At 41.3% G+C, this 23,819-nt stretch overlaps 1 protein-coding gene across 4 annotated transcripts in view; it reads left to right on the forward strand.

Annotated features, from left to right (window-relative positions):
• GRIN2B (glutamate ionotropic receptor NMDA type subunit 2B) overlaps positions 1-23,819 on the forward strand; it is a 439,543-nt gene that overhangs the window by 227,818 nt on the left and 187,906 nt on the right. For 3 of the 4 annotated variants that reach the window (XM_074403265.1, XM_074403266.1, XM_003934543.4), the window contains one exon: positions 273-871. In XM_074403265.1, the coding sequence (XP_074259366.1) occupies positions 273-871 (599 nt within the window). Of the gene's footprint in view, positions 1-272; positions 876-23,819 lie in introns of those variants that run through there. The other variant, XM_074403267.1, reaches the window with a different exon arrangement.

The following is a 23,819-nucleotide window of genomic DNA, read 5'->3' on the forward strand; positions in this document are numbered from 1 at the left end:
AGCCCCAAGGATTTTAGACAAGGCAAGTATAGTATGGACCTAGATCGATTTTTCTGTGAAGTCTAGGAGATAATTTTAGGAAGAAAGGTATTACAAATGTTTGCAACTTAAATATTTAAAAATATTTATTATAAATACAGATTTTTAAAGCCATTTAATAAAAATAAGTAATGAACACAAATCTTTGTACCAACGTGGTTCAGAATCTCCATTTACCATCTTTGGTTTGATTTTTGTCTTTCTCTCTTTTTTTTGTCCTGTTCTTTTTCTAGGATGAATCCTCCATGTTCTTCCAGTTTGGCCCATCTATTGAACAGCAAGCTTCCGTAATGCTCAACATCATGGAAGAATATGACTGGTACATCTTTTCTATTGTCACCACCTATTTCCCTGGCTACCAGGACTTTGTAAACAAGATCCGCAGCACCATTGAGAATAGCTTTGTGGGCTGGGAGCTAGAGGAAGTCCTCCTACTGGACATGTCCCTGGATGATGGAGATTCTAAGATCCAGAATCAGCTCAAGAAACTTCAAAGCCCCATCATTCTTCTTTACTGTACCAAGGAAGAAGCCACCTACATCTTTGAAGTGGCTAACTCAGTAGGGCTAACTGGCTACGGCTACACATGGATCGTTCCCAGTCTGGTGGCAGGGGATACGGACACAGTGCCTGCGGAGTTCCCCACTGGGCTCATCTCTGTATCATATGATGAATGGGACTATGGCCTCCCCGCCAGAGTGAGAGATGGAATTGCCATAATCACCACTGCTGCTTCTGACATGCTGTCCGAGCACAGCTTCATCCCTGAGCCCAAAAGCAGTTGTTACAACACCCATGAGAAGAGAATCTACCAGTCCAATATGCTAAATAGGTGAGTGTGGAGCAGAGGGCACATTGATGGTGGAGATCAGAGGGGAGCTTCAAACACTGGGGTTGAAAGTTCAGAAACCGCAGGAAGGAGAGTTCAAGAAGGCAGCAGGTTGAAGCCAGGCCTTAGGCATGGCAGTTGGTCGTGATGGGAGTAGTGTTTTGGATGCAACCTTGCCAAAACAACTTTCACTTATTGAGCACTTACTGTGTGTTAGGTGTTTAAGTGTGTGCATGTTTGGCTTCATTTAATCCTCAAAACAACTCTGTAAGTCGGGTTTTAACAATTGTTTCTATTTTGCAATACAAGAGAATAGGCTTGGAGGCATAGATTATCCAAAGTCATGGGGCAAGTGAGCGGTCAGTTTGGAGTTGAACCTAGGCCTCTCTCATCCCTGAGTACTACTTGATCACTAGGTAGGATGCAGGAGATTTAGCAATAAGGGAGGACCAGTCCAGTTACCTTTGGAATGTTGCTATATTGTAGAGAAAGTGAAGAACAGGTTATGCAGGACCTGTAGGCATGTAAAGGATATTCTTTCCTTAAAGAAACAGTCTTGGTTTTTGTCTCTCTTGCTTCTCAGCCTCTGCCTTTAAGGGTGAGACTGCTGCTATAGAGGTGGATTTTATGGTTGCTCTTAGTCTGGTTTGTTGAGCAAGACCTCATCTTGCATACTCAGCCATGACTGCAGCGTATCCCCCGTGGGGTATTAAATGACTCTGTGGGGTAGAAGATTCTATACTATACTTTCATGGTTTTATTTTGTGTGTAAAACTTGTATGTATATACATTATAAAAATTCAAACTAAGTAGAACACAAAGAAGTGTGTTTTAAAAATAAAAATCGGCCGGGCGCAGTGGCTCAAGCCTGGAATCCCAGCACTTTGGGAGGCCAAGGCGGGTGGATCATGAGGTCAAGAGATCGAGACCATCCTGGTCAACATGGTGAAACCCCGTCTCTACTAAAAAAAAATACAAAAAAATTAGCTGGGCATGGTGGCGCGTGCCTGTAATCCCAGCTACTCAGGAGGCTGAGGCAGGAGAATTGCCTGAACCCAGGAGGCGGAGGTTGCGGTGAGCCGAGATTGCGCCATTGCACTCCAGCCTGGGTAACAAGAGCAAAACTCCGTCTCAAAAATAAATAAATAAAAAAAAATAAAAATAAAAATAAAAATGATCTTAAATCCAACTAATTGGAAATAATCATTATGGAAATGATTAGTGAACATCTTTCTAGATATCTCTCTGTGCGTGTGCATTTATATGGATATAAATCTACAGTTTTACATATAGGGAAATATAAGAATATTTGCTGTTCAATAGCTTGATTTCTTTCACTCAACAGTGTTTTGGACATCCATTTGAAATTATTTTTAATTGTATCAAGATGTACAGAAAGGTATTCAGAAAAACTATATGCAGACTCAAGTATTCAATACCTGAGTATTGAATCTCACTTAGTAAATAAAATATTAAAAGGTGTACTTGGGATGTTAAAAGAACATAGAGTGGAGGTTGAATGGGTAACTTCTGGAAGGGAGCTGGGCTGCAGTCGGTAGAGTAGGGCTTGAGTTCAGGGGTGAAACTCAAACCAGGTTCACAGTAGTTATATTTGTGATCCAATTTTGATATTATTCTACCTTCAACTCTCTAGACATTGCTCTTTCCATCATCCCTAGGTATTGCCCCTTGCTTGGTGCAGATTACCTTGGTTTTCCTTCTACGTCTCTGGTTTCCTTCTATTCCAGCTCCATCTGGGGCTCCTTAGCACACTCCTGCTCTATGTATCTCTTAAATATGGGCACTTCTTGAGGTTCTGTCCTAGACCCTCTTCCTTTCTCATCCATTCCCAAGGATACAATTAATGTCCGTATATTTTCCAAAGTGACATCTCTGACTGGAACCTCTCCCTTGAGCCCTAAATTTGTATCCTTAGCTGTGGCCAGATATGTTTCTTTGGGTTTCATGGGCACTTTGAACTCACAGTGTTCAAAGCTGAACTCTTTTCCCACCCTCTCCTAGCCAAATCTTCATTGTCCGTAAATTATGTATCCTATTACAAAGTTACCTAAAATAAAAATTTCCAAGATACCCTTGGTTCCATATCCCTGACACCTCATGGTCAATCATACTGTTTGCCCTGGATTTTAGTCCCTCCCGACCCATACCTCTGGAATACTGTTCTTGTTTTCATCTCCCCTACAACATCCCAGCCTATTTTTTCTTACGTTAATTACCGCAGGGCTGCTTACATGATCTTTCTCCTTGCAGTTCTGCTGCTTTTCAATCTACGTTGCAGCCAGAGTGATCAAAACTAAAAATGTCATTTCATCATTCTCTTGCATAATACCGTTAGGGGCTTTTCATTGCCCTATAATGAGGTCCAGTCTCCTTAATATGGTTTATAAAGTCTTCAGCCTCATGGGCCCTGCCTGTGTTTCCAAAATTCTCTCTGCCTTGCAGACTGCCTTCCTGCAACACTGAACTTAGTTTAGTTCTTTGAAAACACCATGCTCTCTCTTGCTTCCAGCTCTTCCACTGTCTGCCTTAAACTTACTCTCTAGTGTGCCCCTTCCCACCAAACACATGTGCTGATGTGCCTTTATCTGCCTCATGCTCTTCATTCCCCAGATGCCTGAGGCTTCAGTTTGGGCATCGCTTCTGCTACGAAGTCTTTCCCGAGGCTTGGACTAACATCACTGCATTATATGCCTTCACTGCATCTTGTACTTTTCTGATAAAGCCACTCTTCAAACTGTGGCAATTGCATGCTGTGTTATCTCCCTTCCCTGTGAGCTCTGTGGGAGTAGTGACCTTCCCATTGCACTCATTTCTCCAACCCCATTTCCCACACAATACATGGCACAGAGAAGTGAATGGTGCCCTCCAAGACTCAGGGCACATCTGCTCTGCAGGAGCCTTCCTGTTCTGCTGTCTTTACAAGACAATAAAGATTCTGTTGAAAAATGTGCTGTTGATTCAGTTCTGTAGATTTGGTTTTCCTCTCACTGTTTTTAGTATTAAATTCAAATCTGATTCAGATTATTTTCCCAAATGTTTGCTAATTAAAACCAAAGCTAAGAATTAAGAACTACTGAGGCTAAACCATCTGCCCAACAACACGAAGAAATCAAGTGAATGTTACCTTAAAGTTCATAAATGTGGTCCAGGAATGCTTGCTTTTAACTTAAAACTTCTGCTGGGTAAACACCGATCTGCAGATATTATTATTTCCTGCTTAGCTTATGTTACATTACAATGTAAATGTCATCTCTGAAGCCTGGTCTCTCACCACATATCTCTGAGATCACAATTGGTTTAAACTTTTGTTGTCATCTCTCTGAGGCCTGAGATGCTCCCGTCTGGCCACCCAGGAAGGTGGCCCTACTCAGTCCAAGAGCTTATTGTCAAGATGGCCACAGAGGCCCACATCCATCTTCTCCAGTGTAGCAGTCCTGCAGGGAACAAGGATTACACAGTGTAGATTATTTATCAATTCCGCAGGCACCAGTGTAGAGCAGAGAGATTGAGAGAGAGAAAGGGAGTCCAGCTTCACTTGATTTCCCAAATGTACTGCTTAAGAAGTGTCTTCAAATTTACCTACCTACTTCTCCACTAAGGCATTTCCTCTGCATACTGCCCCAGTTCCCTGCCTTTTCTTGGGTTCTGCATCTGTCTGCCTGCTGGACATCTCCCCTGTCCATATACCTGCATCCTTCCCCTGTCTCCATTGTCTTTCTTTTCCTTCCTCTCCATCCAAATACAGCTTCTTCTAGTTCTTGACTCTAATCCTTGCCTGTTTTGAGAATATTTTAATATAGTTTCCTATCGGGACCCAGAAAGGATTGGGGTTGACTAACACGGTTTGTAGAGTTAGCCCCAAATCTGCAGTTTTATCGCCAGGCACAGCACACTCAAAAGCAGCAGTGGAATTCAATTAGGCACATTCAGTTCAAGCTCCTCCTACTGACCCTGGTCTGAAATCAGACTCTCCACCGGCTTCAGAGCTCTGGTCTCACTAGGGTCACTCTTTTAAATAACAAACCAAGCAGCCACACCATTTAGCCACAGCAGGAAATCTTTGCAAATAAAATTGCTGCAAATGGCTGGTTGTTTTATAAGGATGACTTTTCCTTTGGCCTGCTGCTTTCCTCTCAGCAACTGCAGTAAGGAGGAAGGCTCTCTGGGAGCTTCCTGGGAGTGGCCCAGCCCCAGGATGACACTAGGGATGTAGAGTTAGGAAAGTGGCTTCTCCTCTCACTTTCTGAAAAGGCAGTACCATTCATAGCCCCTTTCCTCCCTAGAAGCGTTGTAGGGGGAGGTACAGCTCTTGTTCACACCTCTCCAGATTGTGGCTTTCTTTCTATGTGGGGGAAGTTCTTAAGTCTAGACTTTGGGGTTGGAGAGAAGAGGTTATATGATATGCCTCAAGCCCAAAGAGAGACACATATTTAAAGTAATTCACTTGTCAGTTACCAAAGGAAGAACGTATTTTTATGGCATAAAATCATTCTCAGAGAGGATCCTTAAATATACTATTTCAGTTCACTATCAAATGAACATTATTTATCAGGTGTTAATCCAAATTCCTCACTGATAACTTCTTAACTCCTTGAAGCTTGGCCCTCTATAGACTTAGTGATTATTTCCAGGTAGCATCTGGGTTGCCTGGAGGAGGCATTTTTCTGGGGTTGCAAGAAAAATACCTACGCCCAGTTAAATTTGAATTTCAGATAAATATTGAATAATTTTGTTAGCATAAGTCAATCCTAAATATTGCATGGGACATACTTATATCAAATGAATATTTGTTATTTACCTGAAATTCAGATTTCATAGGGCCCTTGTATTTTTATTTGCTAAATCTGGCAACCTTACTTTGTAAACTAATAAAAATTAATTTTCTGTTGGAACTTCATAGCATTCATTTGTAACTTATTAATATAGTATGATGCCCTATACTATGGCCCAAGACATGCTAAGCAAGTTTTCTTCCAGCTGAGAACTTTAGTTGATTGAAAGAGCTGGAGAATTTCTTATGCTGTATATTCTCTAAGGGAAGACTTTTCTTAGTTCTTGAGAAAAATCTGAAAACCTTTTGGTACCAGATGATCTGAAAATGTTTGGAAAATGATTACGTCAGTTGTCCAAACCCATCTTTATCCCCCTGAGCTGGGAAGAAACTGTGAGTTTTTAGCAGGCACCTGTCTACATTTTTCATTTATCATTTCTCCAAGGAGCAGTTAGTGGTTATTTTCCTTCTCCTTGTGCTCTGTAATGCTCTGATGGTCTGTTTCTGTCACTCACGTGATGGTACACCTGCCTCATACCTCTGTGGTCTCTTTCTATCCTGAGAACCCGCTGCTTCTCTTCATACAGAGCTACTTTTGGAGCCTGTAGAAAGAACGGATGCTATTTGAGATAGATGGATCTTAATATAGCAAACCTCTTATGGATCTTGCCTAATTACTTTTCCCCAGTGTCTTTAGTTTTCCTACTCAACATTTATTTCCTCCTCCCCCAAATTCTTCTTTCCCAGTGAAAGTTGCCATCTCAAAAGGCTGGGTCCTCCCGGTCCCAGCCTTTGAGGGATGGGGAAGAGTGACTTTGAGTAACTGATGTGGAAAAAAAAAGTACTTTGTTAGATTCTTAATCTAGGAGCTGTGATAAGCTCAAATCTTCCTACAACCTTGAGGCAAATTCCCCATCTTTGGAACCAGTGTATGAGCCAGATTGTTCCCATGGGATCCTCATGTGCCTCTTGGCCTGGAAAGTGATGAAAGGTTAAAAAATAAATAAGGAATTGAGTCAATTAGTTTTTAGACATTATGGCAAAAGCTGCTTGGTCATTACCCATCTCTTATTTGTTATTGGGTGTTCATTGAGTGCCAAGCACAGGCAGATTTATGGTAAGGCAAACGTGTTACAGGTTCACTTCACTCAATCTAATTTACATGTGAACCAACCAAAAGGTTACATGAATGCATAATAATAAGTAGTATAGCTGGCACAGTGGCCTTTCGTCTTACTACAGAAGCGTACCAGAGTCTAAGGAAAGCCACATTTTTATGTATATGCATAAAAATGCAAATTTTAATGCAAAATATTTAGTGAAATGACACACACCTGTATACAGAGGGAGGGAATGACTTTATCTGCTCAGTGGCGTAAAAAGATGTATAAGTTAGGAAAAATAATTGAAGACCCTAATAACTATCCTGAAGGATATTCAGTGCTTATTGTAGTTCAGGCATAGCAAAGCATGTGTTAGCTGTGTACAGAACAATCGTTGAATGTGAGGACGATTCAAACTCTTCTGTTTTCCTCCAGTCTCTCACATTCCTCGTGTCAGACATAGAGATGGTCATTTCAGAAAGTGATTGTTGCTTCATCTCCCTAAACTCAAACTTGTGTAAGACATTCTCAAATATTTAACCCTGAGAACCCATACGGGATGATTTCCTTAATCCCCATTTAATTCTGTGGCTGACTTTTAAGATTTAAAACTCACCCGTAATATAGGTGGTAGTATTTTCTTCTTTTGTCTCTTTTTCTTCCTTTTCCTTTTTCTCCTTGCTTTTATTTTTCTCTTTGCCTTTCTCCTTTTTGCATTTCTATAAAGTCCAAAATGGATTCCTATCATCCATTTTGCATTGCTATAAAGGAATACCAGAGGCTAGGTAATTTATAGAGAAGTGTATTTAGCTAATAATTTTGCAGGCTATACAAGAGGCATGGTGCCAGCATCTGTTTCTGGTCAGGGCCTCAGGAAACTTCCACTCACGGTGGAAGGTGAGGTGGGGTAGTGGCAGGCATGTCACATAATGAGAGAGAAAGCAAGAGAGTGAGGGGAGGAGGTGTTAGGCTCTTCAAGCAACCAGCTCTAACATGAATTAGTAGAGTGAGAACTCACTCATGACCATGGGCGGGCATCAAGCCATTCATGAGGATCCACCTCTATGACACAAACACCTCCCACTGGCTCCATCTGCAGCACTGCGGTCACATTTCAACATGGGATCTGCAGGGTGGGCAGACAAACATCCAAACTATGTCACTCCTTCAAAAAATTAGTATGGTTTAGAGGAGGGGACAGGAGGTAGAGGGTGAGTAGGGAAAGAGTTACATTTCACCCAGGATAGTGAGTGGGGTGGAGAATCCATGTCCATGCTGGGGAAGAAGATTCAGATGGAACATGGTCTATGTAAAGGAACAGGAAGGTCTTGAAGACAGAAGCAAACCAGAGAAGGGCAATGGCTCTCAGTGGAGAAAGCAGACAAGCCTCATTCTGAAAACAGATTCTGCCTCAGAAAGGACGTGGGTTGGTGACAATGGCATGGGTTAAGAAGCAGGTCATAGGTATATATTTAAATCAGCCCCAGTTGTCAGCCAGGTTGCGAAAAGTTATGAACTCCACTGTTAGTTGCCTTTTTGAGTACTTACTGCATCCCCAGTGCTATGCGGTTACCTAATTTGATCCCTGCAAAAATCCTGGTGCAAATGTCCTCGAGACACATTACTGATCACCCTGTTTAAAAGGGCAACTTGTATTCCCCACCCTCCCTAGCACTCTCTATCCCTGTCTCCTGCCTTATGTTTTTGCCATAGAACTTATCTGATATACTGTATAAATTATATTTTAAAATATTTTGTTGTTTCCCTCCTCCCAGTAGCATTCAAGCTCAATGAGAGCAAGGTGTTTTTTTAACCTTTGTATTCCCAGCACAGTAGGCACTTGATAAATATTTATTAGATAAAAAAAGCAGGAATATAAACGCAGGAATCATTATTCTTATTTCATATGTTTTTCAAGAACCCGAGGCCCAGGGATCCCCAGCTCAGGCTATGTGATGCCAGACTCTGGCCTGATCTGCCTTGGGGGTCCTGGATTTCAGCCCTTCTCTGTGTAGCACATTAAGGAAGCTTTAAAGAAAGCTCAGCTTTCCTGAGCATCAGAGCACTGGAGCTGGAAGAGTCTTTAGTGCTCACCTAATTCAACCCTTTCAATGCAGGTCTTCTTAGTGAATAGACACTAGGATGGAATTTACATATGTGGAAACACAGTCTCAGAGCAGTCACTCCTTTGTTGGAGGCCAGGCAGGTGCAGAAGCCAGGTATCCTGATGGCAGGAGCAGTGCTCTGTGCTAGAGCATGCTGCCTCTCCACTGCTTGGCCATGTCCTCAGAAGGGCAGGCCTGCAGCCAGGGCTTTGCTGTTAACCTTTGCCCTGACCTGGCAATGTCCCCAGGGCTCTTGCTCCCTTGGTTCTTACCTAGACATGGATGCAAATTCATAGTTAATGGGAATCGAAGCTGGTATTATTTAGGAATTGAGTGGGAGTCCTTTCTCCATCTGCTCTCTCTTCTCACCAGAGGATAAAGGTTGCCTGGATATGGGGATAAGGATGGGGAGGAGTTGCCAGAAAGCTGGAGTGCTGTCATTTCTGGTTACAGACATGGGTTGGAAGCCTGAGTGAGGGCTGGACCACAGCTGTGCAAGGTCAACTTAACTAACATGAGTTTCCCGAGAGCAGAGATGGTTGTGTGGCTTTTGCATCTATATGAGATCTCGCACAATTTAAATAGATAATGGTTTGAGTCTTTATCTTTGTTTCCTCTCAAATGTGGCTGCCAGGGATGCTTAGGTGGTCATGTCCTGGAGAAAATTCTCCAGGATCTGATGTGGCCAATAAGGATCTGGAAGAAGCAGGGCATTTAAGATGACTGCTGAGGGATCTGAACAGCACTGTAGATAGGGCACGGGAAAAGCCAAGGAGGATATGCAGCAGGAGCTAGCAAGAGAACCTTCCCTTCGCTTTCAGAAATTATTGGTGGCGTGTCGTCTTCTGGGAAGACACGGTGGGGTTAGCTCGCCCAGACTGGTACCAGTCTCCAAGCTGAGCTGGCTGGTCACACATGAAGGAACTGCTGCTGACAGATTAGAGCTCCCCGCGGCTGAAATCTGTTCCCTCTTGTCCAGCTTCCAGCAGCAGCAGCCGGCCGGGGGCTGCCCACTGCTTCCCTCAATGCTCAGGCCTTTTCTTTTCCTCATTCATTACTGTTCCACACCCCACCCTCTGTCTGTCTTCATTCTTCTCTGTCTCTTTCTCTATTGGGTGTTTTTTCATTGATCTTTTGCTGCCCCTCTCTTCTTCAGCCAGCTTTCATTTAAAGCTTTTCTGTGTTCATAAATGACCGTCTGCGGAATTCTTGCACGCACACACCATATTCATGTGTGCATATTACACATTCAGACAGCACCTAATTTACGTATGTATATTTGCCTTTGTAAAGTGAATAGAGAATTAAGAAAACTAGATAAAACACTTGTATATGTTGCATTTTTCTAATTCTTTCTATTACTGAGACTATTTAGATGATTACATGAGAAAGGTTGAATATAGGATGGAAATTGGGAAGAATTCTTAAAAACTGCTTCCCTGGAATTAGCTCTGATTAATATCAAGAAAGCATTTTCTTCCAATCTGATTCCATTGTTAAAGTCTTGATGGCTGTAAGGATGGTCACTAAATATATCTAGCACATTTATTGTTTGGCAAAGGAGGGAAACTTACTAGTCAAGTGGTTTTATATATTTTTGATGAGTCTATAAATGAATCTTCTTTTTCTAAAGTTAAGTTCTCCCCTAACAAGCAACAGAAATAGCCATGAAAGCCACCCTGTGACAATATCAAGTTCATTGTAAGTGGTCCTTTTCACAGTTTTCCAAAGGAGATTATAGATGGGGTCCAGATGGCGATAGGTGTCAAAATACATTTAGTGTCAGATAGAAAACCCAATGATCAAAAACTTCGTTGTTCATCATTATGGCTTTAATGATAATAAAAGTGAGCATTTTCATACAGATAATCTTCATGTGTATCTTCTCACTAAATCATATGACAAGCACATGAAGGCTTCTTTTATTCACTGCAAGGATTGCCTATGGACATCAACAGAGAAACCTTACATACTTGCTTCCTTTTTGTTTCCCAGAGGTATTTCCAGACACTCCCACCCACTTCCCGCCCCATCCCCCACTTGAAAAAAATTCTTTCAGGCACTTTTGTTTAGGCAAAAACCAGCACAATAGAGTAGTATTATATTATAGTTCATTATTACACGGATTTTGATAATGTGTCAAACTTCCCTCATTATTGACTATAGAGGAAAAGGTGTATGTGTGTATGCACACATGTATTAGTGGCTATGATTCAAAATAGTGTGTAGCCCTCCGCAGGCTACACAGGGTCATTGTCCTCACTTCTGTCACATGTACTCACGTGTTCACATGCAGACTTGGCTCCTTTACCTAAAGGACAGGAGGTCACATATTCAACAACCTGATATATCTAGAACATAACCGACAGTCATGAAGAAAGCAGAAAAGGGCTCTGAGTGAAAATCACTGACACAAAACTCTTGCCCTAAAATGACTGCTGTTTCTTGTCATACAGAGTGTCACTCAGAGCTCATTTACTCTCATTTTACACATCCTTGTAAGGAGCTTGTGGGGCATTTGGATTATCTATGGTGTGGAGTCCCAGTAACCCAGAGCACAGTTAGGTGATCTGTCCAGAGCTTGGATGACAGCTGCATGTCATCAGGACCCAGATGCCTGCCAGCTTTCCACTCTTTCATCCATTGGATATGTCCTTCATCCCCATGCCTTGTATGGCTGCTGGAACACCAGTTTCAAGCAGCAGATTGAATTTAGAAAGGAAGAAAGGTAATTCCTGTCCCTGTTTAAGAAATTCTCCAAGTCCCACACTTTGCTTATAGCCTGTTAGTTGGAAATCAGTTAGTGGCCACAGTTAGCAAGAAGGAACATTGGGAAATTTAGCTTAGTTTAGTTTTAACCTGGGCAGTAATGTGCCCAGTTAAAAATCAAAGTTCTAGGCCAGGCGCAGTGGCTCACACCTGTAATTCCAGAACTTTGGGAGCCCGAGGCAGATGGATTACCTGAGGTCAGTGGTTTGAGACCAGCATGGCAAAACATGGTGAAACTCCATCTCTACTAAAAATACAAAAATTGCCAGGTGTGGTGGTGCACACCTGTAATCCCAGCTTTTCGGGAGGCTGAAGCAGGATAATCACTTGAACCTTGGAAGTTGGAGGTTGCAGTGAGCCAAGATCATGCCACTGTACTACAGCCTGGGCAACAGAGTGAAACTCTGTCTCAATCAGTCAGTCAATCAATCAATAAAAATGAAAGTTCTGTTAACAAGAGAGGGCCAAGGCCATATCTTTGTTAGACAACTTTGAGATATTTGCTTATGTGATTTCCTAGCTAACAACAGCTTAGGTTTAACAGACATGATGCTAGGGATCAGATAGGCAAGCCAACAGAATTAATAAGCAACAAACAAAATGGAAAAGGGTGAAAGATATTAGAAAAACTCAGCAGAAAACCTTGAAAAGCAGAGTTGTCTAACGCCATTTGGGGAGAACTGTCATCTATACCCTGGAAAGCATATACCCTGCGTAAAAGATCCCTGTATAACAAAATAGCATCGTCATTTTAGTCATCAATAAGAGTTTAAATTATATTGATTTAAGATATAAAAAGTCAGAGATCTTTCTAATACCTTTCTGAAATTTTCCATTAAATGCTTCCTATAATCAAGAAAAAGCCTGTACTTAAAAATACTAAGCTTCAGCAATTTAGAAACTTTATTTTTAAAAAAGATGATTGAGTTAATACTATGTGCCAAGGGCTTTATATAGCATAATTTAAGCTTAAAATTATTGTACAGGGATATGATTACCTCCAATTTTTAGAAAAACTGAGATTGCCTGGGTGAGGAGGCTCATACCTGTAATTTCAGCACATTGGGAGGCTGAGGCAGGTAGATCACTTGAGACCAGCCTGGGTAACATAGCAAAATCCTGTCTTTACAAAATACAGAAAAATTAAATAGCCAGGCATGGTGGCATGCACCTATAGTCCCAGCAACCCAGGAGGCTTAGGTGAGAATCGCTTGGGCCCAGGAAGATAGAGGCTACAGTGAGTCATGATCATGCCACTGCACTCCAGCCTGGGTGACAGAGCAACACCCTGTCTCAAAATAAATAAATAAATAATTAACAACAACAACGAATACCCTCAAACCCCTTGAGATCCAGAAGGAGTAAGTCTTTTGCTTACTTTGGGTTTCAAACCCAAATTTTTATGGTTTCCAGGTACACTTTGCCCTTTCTTAGCCATCTTTCTATGTCCTTTGCTGAAGAGGTTGAGTCAATTTGGCATGACTCACATGCATATGAATGTATCATTAGCCTGCGGGACAGGGTGATTTGATAATAAAGAGTTACCTTTCTTGGATTCTCTGCTTGCTTCTTGCCCTGAAGACTAGACCATGATAAATCCAGGGGCAGCCTGGGAGCTGCATCCAGGACACACATGGTAAACACGTCCCACACTGAACCTGCTTATCTCACTCTCTGTCCTGAAATGTGTCCGTCTCCACTTGCTGGTCTTGCCCTCATCTTGCTGATACCTCCCTTTTCCTAATGGGAAGGAGGATGATTTTTTTCTTATCCTATTCCAAAATCCTTTACTCATAGATTGAAAAACAGCAACTTGTAGTCTTTGCATTACTGAAAAATCCCTGGAACTGAACCGGGTGCTGACTTTCTGGTCTACAACCTGCCAAGATTCAGGGAGGTTACAGACACATTGAAAATACTGTCAGGGACATGTAATAGGACAAAACAAAACCTTAACCTCTGCCATGATTCACAGATCTCCTCCAGGACCACTATTCATTGTTGACAGGTCAGTTTGGATTTGTTTAAGCCTTCTTGTACTCAGCTGGAGATGGAAGAAAAGTAAAAAAAAGAAAAAAAAAAAAGAAGATGCTATTGGAAATGAAAGAAATGGGACATGTGGGGCCCACTTTTCTGCACTTCACAAAATTACATTCACTCTTAGTTCACCGAGTGACACATCCAGTAGGAATCTGGACTCCTATTCTGTACTGAACGCTGTGCCGGATGCCGGGGATACAGACAATGCATAGCATTCATCTGCTTGTCCTCACAAGGACTGGAGTGTCCACAGATTATTTTAGTTTGCTTTTTAGACTTACTTTTCTTGAAATAGTAAGTGAATTGCCTAAGAGGCTAGCAGAATGAGCTTCAGGGACAAAGAATTTCAGAATATGTTAGTGAAAACGATCACAAATTTCCTGGTACCTCCAACCCAAGGCCATGGAGGATCCTTTGTGATAGAGATCAAGAGAGTGGAGCTCAGAAGAAAGGAACCGTTCCATTACAGTTGATTCTAGTTTAACTCTCTGATCTTATTATTGGCCACCTGCAAACTCAAAACTTCATGAAAAAATATTCTTCGGAAATAGACCAGAGTCCCCTCCCCCACGTGCATACACCTGCACTTTGTGGGCTCACTCACCAGATTTAAAAACAGGAACCATGGGGTCGCTATGACTCCCGGTGCTACTCAGCAGTCTTCCTTTTCCCCTTGATGTTATTCCACTTCTTATCATGGTTTAGTGAGAATCTGGTTCCTAGCGGCCTCTAGTGGCTCAATCCTTAGGGAAGCACTTCCTTCCCCAAACATTCAGTCCAGTTCCAAAATTAACCACCTTAGCCAAGTCGAACACTTGTGTGTTCAGAACCATTCTCCATGCGATCAGCTTTTTTTTTTTTTTTTCCAGAATCTGTCTTTCTCATCAGCCATGAATATTACACTGGTGGGTACCTGAGTGTTCAGAACTGTGGGGAACTGCCCAGGTGTTCACCATCTCGCTGGCCAGGAGAGACCTACATCCCAAACATTTGGAGAACAGTAGAGAGCAGTGACAGGGAAGCTGGATGGTAGAGGCAGTGATGGTGAATAAAGTAATCCCAATAAAATAGGTTCTTTAGGATCATCAGAAGTTAGCATTTTTCCTTTCTCTCTCTCTCTTTCTTTCTCTCTTTTTTGACGAAGTTTCACTCTTGTTGCCCAGGCTGGAGTGCAATGGCACGATTTCGGCTCATCACAACCTCTGCCTCCTGGGTTCAAACTATTCTCCTGCCTCAGCCTCCCGAGTTGCTGGGATTACAGGCATGTGCCACCATGCCTGGCTAATTTTGTATTTTTAGTAAAGATAGGGTTTCTCCATGTTGGTTAGGCTGCTCTCAAACTCCCAACCTCATGTGATCCACCTGCCTCAGCCTCCCAAAGTGTTGGGATTACAGACATGAGTCACCACACCCAGCCATGTGTTTTCTTTTTCAGATTCAAGAGTCTTCTAAAATGTATCACCTGATGCTGATTCAACAGCCTCAGGGATATACTGACTTGCTGACTTCCTCCCATGCTATCTTCGCCTGTTTTCAGTTCTCTGTGTTTTGAGTTCCTTGTGTTGGTGCTTCTCAGTCATGGTTGCATGTTAAAATATCCTGGGAAGCTTTAAGAAACTGTATACAGATCCCCAGCACACATTCTGATCTAGTTGGACTGGAATCGAGTAAGGGTCCAGGGAATAGACGTGTATTAAAAGCATCCAGGTTGATTCTTAAGGGCAGCCAGGGGTTGTGAATCACTGTTCTCCACTCTGCTGTCGTTCCTTTTTTGACCCCAGTTACCAGAATAGGGTAAAATGCAATGATAGCATTCACACGCATTTGAACTTGGTGCTCATGAAAGAATTCCTTCCTTTGATTCTCTCCTGACTAGTCTGAAAATTGTGATTTCTACTGGTGCTCTGAACTTCAAAATTTGAAAAGGGTACAGGATGTGAACATTTCACCATGGTGATCCTCTTGCAGGTGGTCGTGATTTCCTAATTTGGTTTCTGTTCCTGTTGCTGGTGCTTCATGAGTCTATTTTATGCAGAGGGATGAGTTTTCATCAGTAAAGCTGGCAACATGAGCAGCAAAACAAATTTGACTTTAAACAGCATTTCAATTCCTCTCTACATAGATCATAAACCCAAAAGAAACAACTTTAAAGTTTCAAATTTGATGTGTCTGCTGGCCTTGATGAGAAATTGATGCTTTGCTAAATTTTGGAGTACACAAATGGTTTTAAAAATGAAGATTATTAGCACTAGAAAGTGATGTTCTTTGTATTACTATACTGTTGTTACATTTAATGAAATGGCTTTCTAAAGTACTGCAGATAAAAGGAAAAGCAGTGTTTAGAATAAGACACAGGGTAAGTGCCAAGAAAAGAAAAGAAATTGTGAACTGTCTTTATCTTACAGTGTTTCTCCTGGAGGCTGGGAGAGTCCTCCTTCAGGGAAACCAGTTGAGATGGGCTTGATGATGGTCCGGAAAGGGTTTGTAGGTGGATTCATAATGTGTGGCATTTTTGTGGTTCTGACTGAGCCCAGTCTTGGCAACATCTGCTGTGGACAAGCAAGGCCAAGGCATAGCTTTGAAATTGTATTAAGAAAGAGCATACATTTTCAGAATTATGGATAGGGTAATGTCATCTATCTGATTAAACACTTGAAAACTTTAGGTTTGTCCAAAGGAATAAGAAGAGGAGGATAAATAATGCCTATTACTATTGTTAATGCTCTTTATGATTTGTGAGAAAAGAACCATGGCAGAACCTCCAGGTCCACTTACCAAGTAGGAGACTCTTAGGTAATTTTCGTCATTGGCTTCAGTCCTTCCCTTCCACTCATCCAGCCATCTCTCTAGCGTTTATCACAAAAGTGCCCGGATGAACAGACACCATTTTGCATCATGTCCTTAAGGTCATTGGATTTGAGTTTTGTGGAATGAGCAGGAAGAAATGAATCTAGAATGCTTGTTTTCCAAACTTTAGATTTCATATTTAAGCTATTATATGAACTTTCTAGAGGCTCCTCCCCTTAAGTGTAATATGAGGGATGAACTAATCGCTATTAAGTAGCATTAATTAATTGCCACACAATGCATGTTTCTCTTTTGATAAGGAATTTATTATATTGCATGTTCTAATATTGACCTGGCTTCTCCAAGTTTGATTGCAAATATCTTATGTAGGCAGCTAAATTCTTATTTTCCATATGACCAATGACTGATACTGTAAGTGGGATTATGTGTTTAGCTGTTTTTTTTTTTTTTTTTTTTTTTAAGTAAATAGAGGTTTTTCTGGATTTCATATCAGGGACACACAAAGCAATATTGAGTTCTGCATTTGAAGTTAAGGATGGATGAAATGAGATATAGTTACTACATTTCATCTTTAAACAACTTCAGACCTGTGAATTTTAGGGGCCAAGAGTCTGTGTCTATAATTAACATTCCTTGCACTTTACAGGGGTTTCCTTTTTTGATTTTCATTGTTTCCATCTTGCCTGAAGTGACGTCACCCACATTTCATCCTGGCTATTTGGTGTTGTCTTGAGAAGCAGAGAGGGAGAAGAGGTACCATAGTTAATCTGCCCAGAGTGTCTCGCTGTGCTGGCTGCCATACTTAAAGGGTGACCTAGAAATGCCATATACTATCCTGGAGGAGCAGAGGAGCTGAGGGTACATCCAGGAGTTGAGTGGCTACCTGTGTTTTTTCCTCCCTTTTCTACAGGAGATGATAGTTTATGTTTCTCAGTGTCAAGGAAACGGAGAAATGTTTCCTTTTCTATTTCTTTTGCAAAAGTGAAAGTGAGAAGTGGGAAAAGAGAGCAAGCTCAGCATTCGGTTCAGCCTTGGAAATCTTTTGGGTCCCATGTAAAGGACACACATGCTATGTCATCAGCCCTGACAGTGACACGTGCTTCAGACAGAGGTTATTCCTGCTCCCCCGCCCAAAAAAAAACCCAAAACCAAAAACCAAAAACAAAACAAAAAATCTTCTGTCTTCCATTCCTTCCAAACTCTGGGAAAGGATCCTGCTTCTCCACACTTGGTTGTACCAGCTGTCGAATCAGTCATTCTGGTTATTAGTAAGGAGCAGGGAAATATGTCTATAAGAAATTGTCAGGAGACATAAAGGAACAGGACATATCTGATGCAAAGGAGGCATTTCAGAAATAAATAAGATTAGGGCATGATCCTGTACTGCCCAGGTGCTGCATCCCTGGAGCAGAGCCCTGTTGGTCTGGCCTGCATTGCATTGGCCCATTCTGATACTATTAAGATTCTGCTGAAAAAGCAGCAGCATCATGGCAGGAGAGCAGCCTGACTTGACATAGCAGCATTATGCCATAAGAAAATGAAAATCCTGCTTTTGTGAATTTAATTCTGGGAAAAGGAGGTCGACTCCTTGTACGAATGTATGCTCACAGTTTCTCAAACGCACTATGATTTACTTCACAAAGGAATTAGACCCAAGGCTGGACAAGATATCAATTTCAAAGGGATGACAAAGACCCTAACGCGTCTTCCAAGAAGCTGATGTCTAGTCATTGCGTTGGATGTTAAAAAACCCATCACCTTGGTGTCTGCACTTCTTTAGATGGAGACATTATCATTGAAGACTTAAGAGTGGCTACAGTAGTCTTTCTCAAATCAAGTTGGGTATGAGAAAGAAGTTGTAACCATGTTTTATTGGATTAAATAAGATTTCCGTGTGCTGCAAATAATAAAGAATTGGATATCTAGAGCAGAAATCTAATTTTCCCACAAATCTCTGATGGCTTATTTTATCTACTGGATATGGTCCACATTTCTTGGCAAGCCATAAAAGACCTTTGAGTATCTGGGCCTAACCTTCATAATTGGGTTTATCTTATTTAACCACCCTATCTTCCAACTCCCCCCCTGAAGCCAGCATACACCGCTTGTGATCTCACAACATCAAATAACGTGAGTGGCCATTATCTGAATATGGCAGTCTTTTACCCGTCCATGCATTTGCATAGGCTGTTCCTTGTGATGCTCCTCTCTTTCAATTTCCCTGGAAGGACAGGGTGTGCTTTAAGATCTGACTCAAGTGTTGCCTCCTCTCTGAAGCCTTCTCTAACAATTCCAGGCAGAATTAGTCATTCCTCTTTTTGCGCTCCCATAGCCCTTTGTTCATACCTCTGGCATAGCACATAGATGTGCAAACAATTCACATTAAAAATTCATTACAGTACCTACCCTAGGATTCATGGCACAGTGGACATAAACTTTTTCTTTTTTTGAGACAAAGTTTTGCTCTTGTTGCCTAGGCTGGAGTGCAATGGTGTGATCTTGGCTCACTGCAATCCCCGCCTCCCAGGTTCAAGCTGTTCTCCTGCCTCTGCCTTCCAAGTAACTGGGATTACAGGCACGGGCCACCACACCTGACTAGTTTTTTCTTTTAGTAGAGACAGGCTTTCTCCATGTTGGTCAGGCTGGTCTCAAAACCCCAACCTCAGGTGATCCACCAGCCTCCGCCTCCCAAAGTGCTGGGATTACAGGCGTGAGCCACCACATCAGCCGACACAAACATTTTTTATTGAATGAACAGAACATGTGAATGAATCCATAAAGAAATAAAAGATGGGATTTGTGCATGGAGTAAAAAACCTGATAATTATTTTTAAAGATTAAATATGCCATTCTTCATGTGTGAAGATAACTCTTTGGATTCATTGGCAGAAGCATGTAGGCTCTGAACCAGTTTTCAGCATTTGCTTTGTGTGCGTAAAGTGTTCCTATGGTCTCAGGCTTTATAATGAGTAACGTACTTGGAAGGGATTCCTCACTGCTCTTTATTCCTTTGATGTCTGCATCAGTCAGATGCCCATCACCCTGCACAGTGCCCCGAAGTTAAGTCATGCTTTCTTGCCACCTGCAGAGTCACTATCCTCATTAGCTTGTGCCTAGATTTCTATAACAAGCTGCTCTGTTTCCCATAGCTTGAATATCTCAAAATCATCTCATCTCCTTTGAATTTTATATTTTTCAAGTATCATTTGGGTCATTTTACTCACGTGGCTAAGTACCTATGGGGGCTTCATTTAGCAAACTGAAACTTAGAATGGAAATTATCCTCCCTAGATATCATCAACCTGGTCTCAACTTACTTTCTGAAAGGTTCTCTTTTCTAGGCACACCTTTCTCTTTCCCCTCCAGACTGTATGGTATAGTGCAAAGAGGCAAGAGAGCCTGGTTCTCTTGCCAGGTTTGTTACTGATTTGCTGTGTTACCTTAGGCAGGCAAGTCATTTTACCTTTTCAGATGTTGTTTGGTTTTCCCCTCTGTAAAATTATGTCTTAGGAGACATGTTTACTTGGAAAGAAAGAATTTAGAAGTGGTGAGCCCTATGTTCCTTCTGATTCTAAAGTTTTTGATTTTTTTATTACATGAGGAATTGAACTTCTGTGCTCCTTTCTAACCCTATGATCAATGAAGAGGCTTGAAGAGATTTTAATCCAGAACACTGGCCTCGTTTATACCATGCTACCACAGAGCAGCCAACAATGTCTCGGAAGGGGGATAAAGATTAAGAGCCTCTGTGCAAGCCTGCCTCTTGCATGGATATATACAACACCAGGAGCCATCCTTCTTTAGACTGGTTTTAGTTTTTCATTTAGCCAAGCTTTTGATTCACTTGATAAAGAGAAATAAACAGGCCAAATTTGATTTCCTTTGATTGAAAAGATTTATTTTCTATTCTCCTACCCAGTTAGTCTAAGTGCCTAATTCTGGGCTGTTTACATCTTGGTTCTGCCTTCCTCTTCTCAGGCCTACTTGTTTGTAGAGCTTTTACTTTTTAGGAAGTATAGGATGTACACGATGATGAATAGGGTAAAGGTCAAAAAAAAAGAAAAAAAGAAACTTTAAATCATTTTGGGTGAACTTCTTTTATCTAATAGGTTCTATTAGATAAAAGGGAATTGTTCAGCATGCCCAAGGTCGAATTTCCTCGATATACTCCCATAAACCTTGTCCTCCACTAGTTTTCTCCATCTCAGGGGAATGACATGGTCATCCTTCCTGTTGCATGTACCAGAAATTCACAAGTTATTTTTGATTATTTTCTAGCCCTCACTCCTTTCCTTTGATCATAAATCCCAAGTCTGTTCACTTCTTTCCATGTTCTCTACAGTCTTGGCTAAACTTTTAATATATCTGTGTATTCCTCTGACTAGACCGTTAGCTCCATGTTGGCGGGATGTGTCTGTTTCACTCACCATTGCATTTGAATGCTCAGCACTTGAACGGGCTCAGAGCAGGCGCACTCATTACATCCTTGTCAAATGAGTGAATTAACTTAAGCTAATTGTGAAATTGAGCTTGATTTATCTATAGACTTGATTTGCTCTGGGCTCTTGGGTTATCTTTTTTTGTTTCAGATTCTCCTCTTAGATTCTTTATATTTTCAACAAGCTGTACGGTACCTACTCTGCGAAGAGTTGTATTCACTGCAAAGGCTAACACAATAGAAAGACATGGTCCAGTTCACTTAAGTTGAGTTCAGTCAAGTAGTGAATACTGCAAAAACAAAAATGCTGAGTAAAAGTGAAATAATATGATTACACGCCTCAAATTGGTATAGTACAATTCAGATGCTATAGGAGAGGGGTATTGGCTATGTCGGCTGAAGTAACAGCCTTGACATGTCTTGGAGGGGTTGGAGTGGCACTTGACCTGGATTTCAAAGAATGTAGAATACAGAGGCCCAAGGCAAGGGGGCATTTCTTCGAATGGGAATAACAGCATAAACAAAAATTTGGACTTGACACTGAATGTTCATGTGAGGGTTATGTTGGAATCAACTTGACCTGAATGGATTTGTAAACGGGTCATGGGAGAAAAGTGTGGTGTTTACAAGCAGAACAGAATGGTTCCTTTGAAAGGTAACAGGCTATGGTTGGAAAGGTACCATATTGGGAGTTGGCATGTAAGTATGTGATCTTAATTATTTATTTTCTCCAGATCTGTTTTCTCATCCAAAAAAAAAAAAAAAAAAAAAAAGTGTGGTAATGAGCATGCAATAGTAAAGGGTTGCATTACATTAAGCTTTAGCTCTTATATGCTCTGATTCTGTGAATGAGTTCAGCTAGATACCACTAGCCTATTTTTGTTTTAAATCCTTGCTCTATGAAACAGCCTAGTTTTTGAATCTCTACCTTGGGCTTAATAAGTGTTACCATTAACCAGTAGGTCATGGAGAACCCTGAAGGCTACATTGGTGCCATTTAGCTTTACTCTGGAAAGTAGTCATAGGAAACACTTGATGAAATGGTTATGATAAAATGGTTATTTTAAGAAAATTAATCTCATTATCACTCTGTGAGAGAATGGGGCAAGAGTAAATCAGGATAGGGAGACAAGTCAGGCTTTTTTCAAATTCCCAAAATGTGAGGTGATGAGGCAGAATTTTGGTGGCCATAGGTATTGCAAGATAATTTTGAAGGATATTTCTTTAGGATCCAGTAGTATTCTCTGTAGAGCTAATACAGAGGACAAAATAGTCAAAGCTGGCTTTTAGATTTTAAGATTGAAGGAATGACAGTAGATGAGTGGAAATTGAGAAGCTAGAGTGTGGGAACTTGCTTTTCACAGAAGATGTATCAGATTCTGAACTGAGGGCTGGACACATTAGTGAGGTTGTCTTGTAGTGCCTACAGCTGTGCAGTCTGGAGCGTGGAGTTACAGATTTAAAATCTATCAGCATAGAGTGGGTACAGCTGTCAGTGGCCCAGTTGAGAAAAGCTGAGTTCTCTCAGAAGAGCATCTAAAGTGCGATATGAACTGAGCCCTGAATATCAGCTATAGTTCCAGGGCGGGAGGAGCCACAGTATTCAGCGAAGGTCACAGGCCTGGTGGAGACAGGAACTGAGATTGTGGTGGTCAGCTGTATAGATACACATGTTATTAAAGCCAAAAGAAGTAATCATTTAAAGAGAAGAAAGGGGTTCAGTAATATCAAGTGTGGTAGAGAGGGCAGGCATTTGTGGACCGTACTTGTCTTTTATTTCCTTTTTTATACAGTTAACTATCATTAATCAGGGATTAATTATCCAGCTTTTTAATTATTCTACACAGTTACCTAATGTTTGATCATTTTATAAACAGCATAAGGAAGAAATTTAAGGGAAGGGAAAGATTCAAACCATTTTCCTCCTATTACCAGGTATAGGACAAATTTGGTAGGGAAGAAACTTAACACTCACTATTGCCTAAAATGAGATCTGGGGCCCTTGGCACATGATTAGGTTCCAGGGGGTCTCTCAGCATCCTGACCCATATGCTTGTTAGCTGAGTGACCGTGGCCAGGTCCCTAACCTCTCTTGGCTTGCTTCTTCATCTGTAAAAACAGAGGCAACACTAAAGGCTTCGTAAGGTTTTTCTGATCGTTAAATTAGAATGTATGCAAAGTGCTTAGCAGGGATCCTGGAACCAAGAGAGTATCAAAACACAGTCAGTTTTTTGGATTATTAGTATCTAATCTTGTTTTATTTGGCTATTCCTGCTCATATTGACATTAATAACTGAAAATTAAATAAAAAATTGTATTTGGAAAGTGTAATCATTAAAAATTGTGTATTTTTCTCATTTTTTGAAGACAAACGGATTTCTTCTATTACAATTTTATAAGACATACATTTATGAAATTTGAGCAATTCCTTGTTTCTGAATTTTCCCTGGCATGGGACTCTGGCATAGGGATGGCACCTTTATAAGGAACAGTGAGGAAGGGACCTGGGGATGCTTCATGATAGGAGGAAGGAATTATCTGAGTCTCTCAGTTTGAAGTGCTTTACTGATATTGAATGGGGAATCATCCTGAAATTAAAAAAAAAAATAGGTGTATATTTCTCAGAGCAAAGATGCATGTGCTGACAATTTAGATTTTCACCCAGAGATGCTGGCATTTTGTTTCTGGGGGCGGTTCTTATGTTTCCAACAGTGTTCCCACTACATGCCATGTTCTCTCCTCCTCGCCCTTATCCTCCCACCCCCCTCCCCATATGGCTTCCTCTTTGTCTCGCCCACCCTACTCCTGGTTTCTGTCTCTCTCTCTCTTCTTCTGTAGTTATTTCCTTTCGGCAGCAAAATGAATCCTTCACAGAACAGAGTATGACTTTCCTCAA

Source organism: Saimiri boliviensis, chromosome 7 (assembly GCF_048565385.1).
Source record: "Saimiri boliviensis isolate mSaiBol1 chromosome 7, mSaiBol1.pri, whole genome shotgun sequence".
Classification (NCBI taxonomy): Eukaryota; Metazoa; Chordata; class Mammalia; order Primates; family Cebidae; genus Saimiri; species Saimiri boliviensis.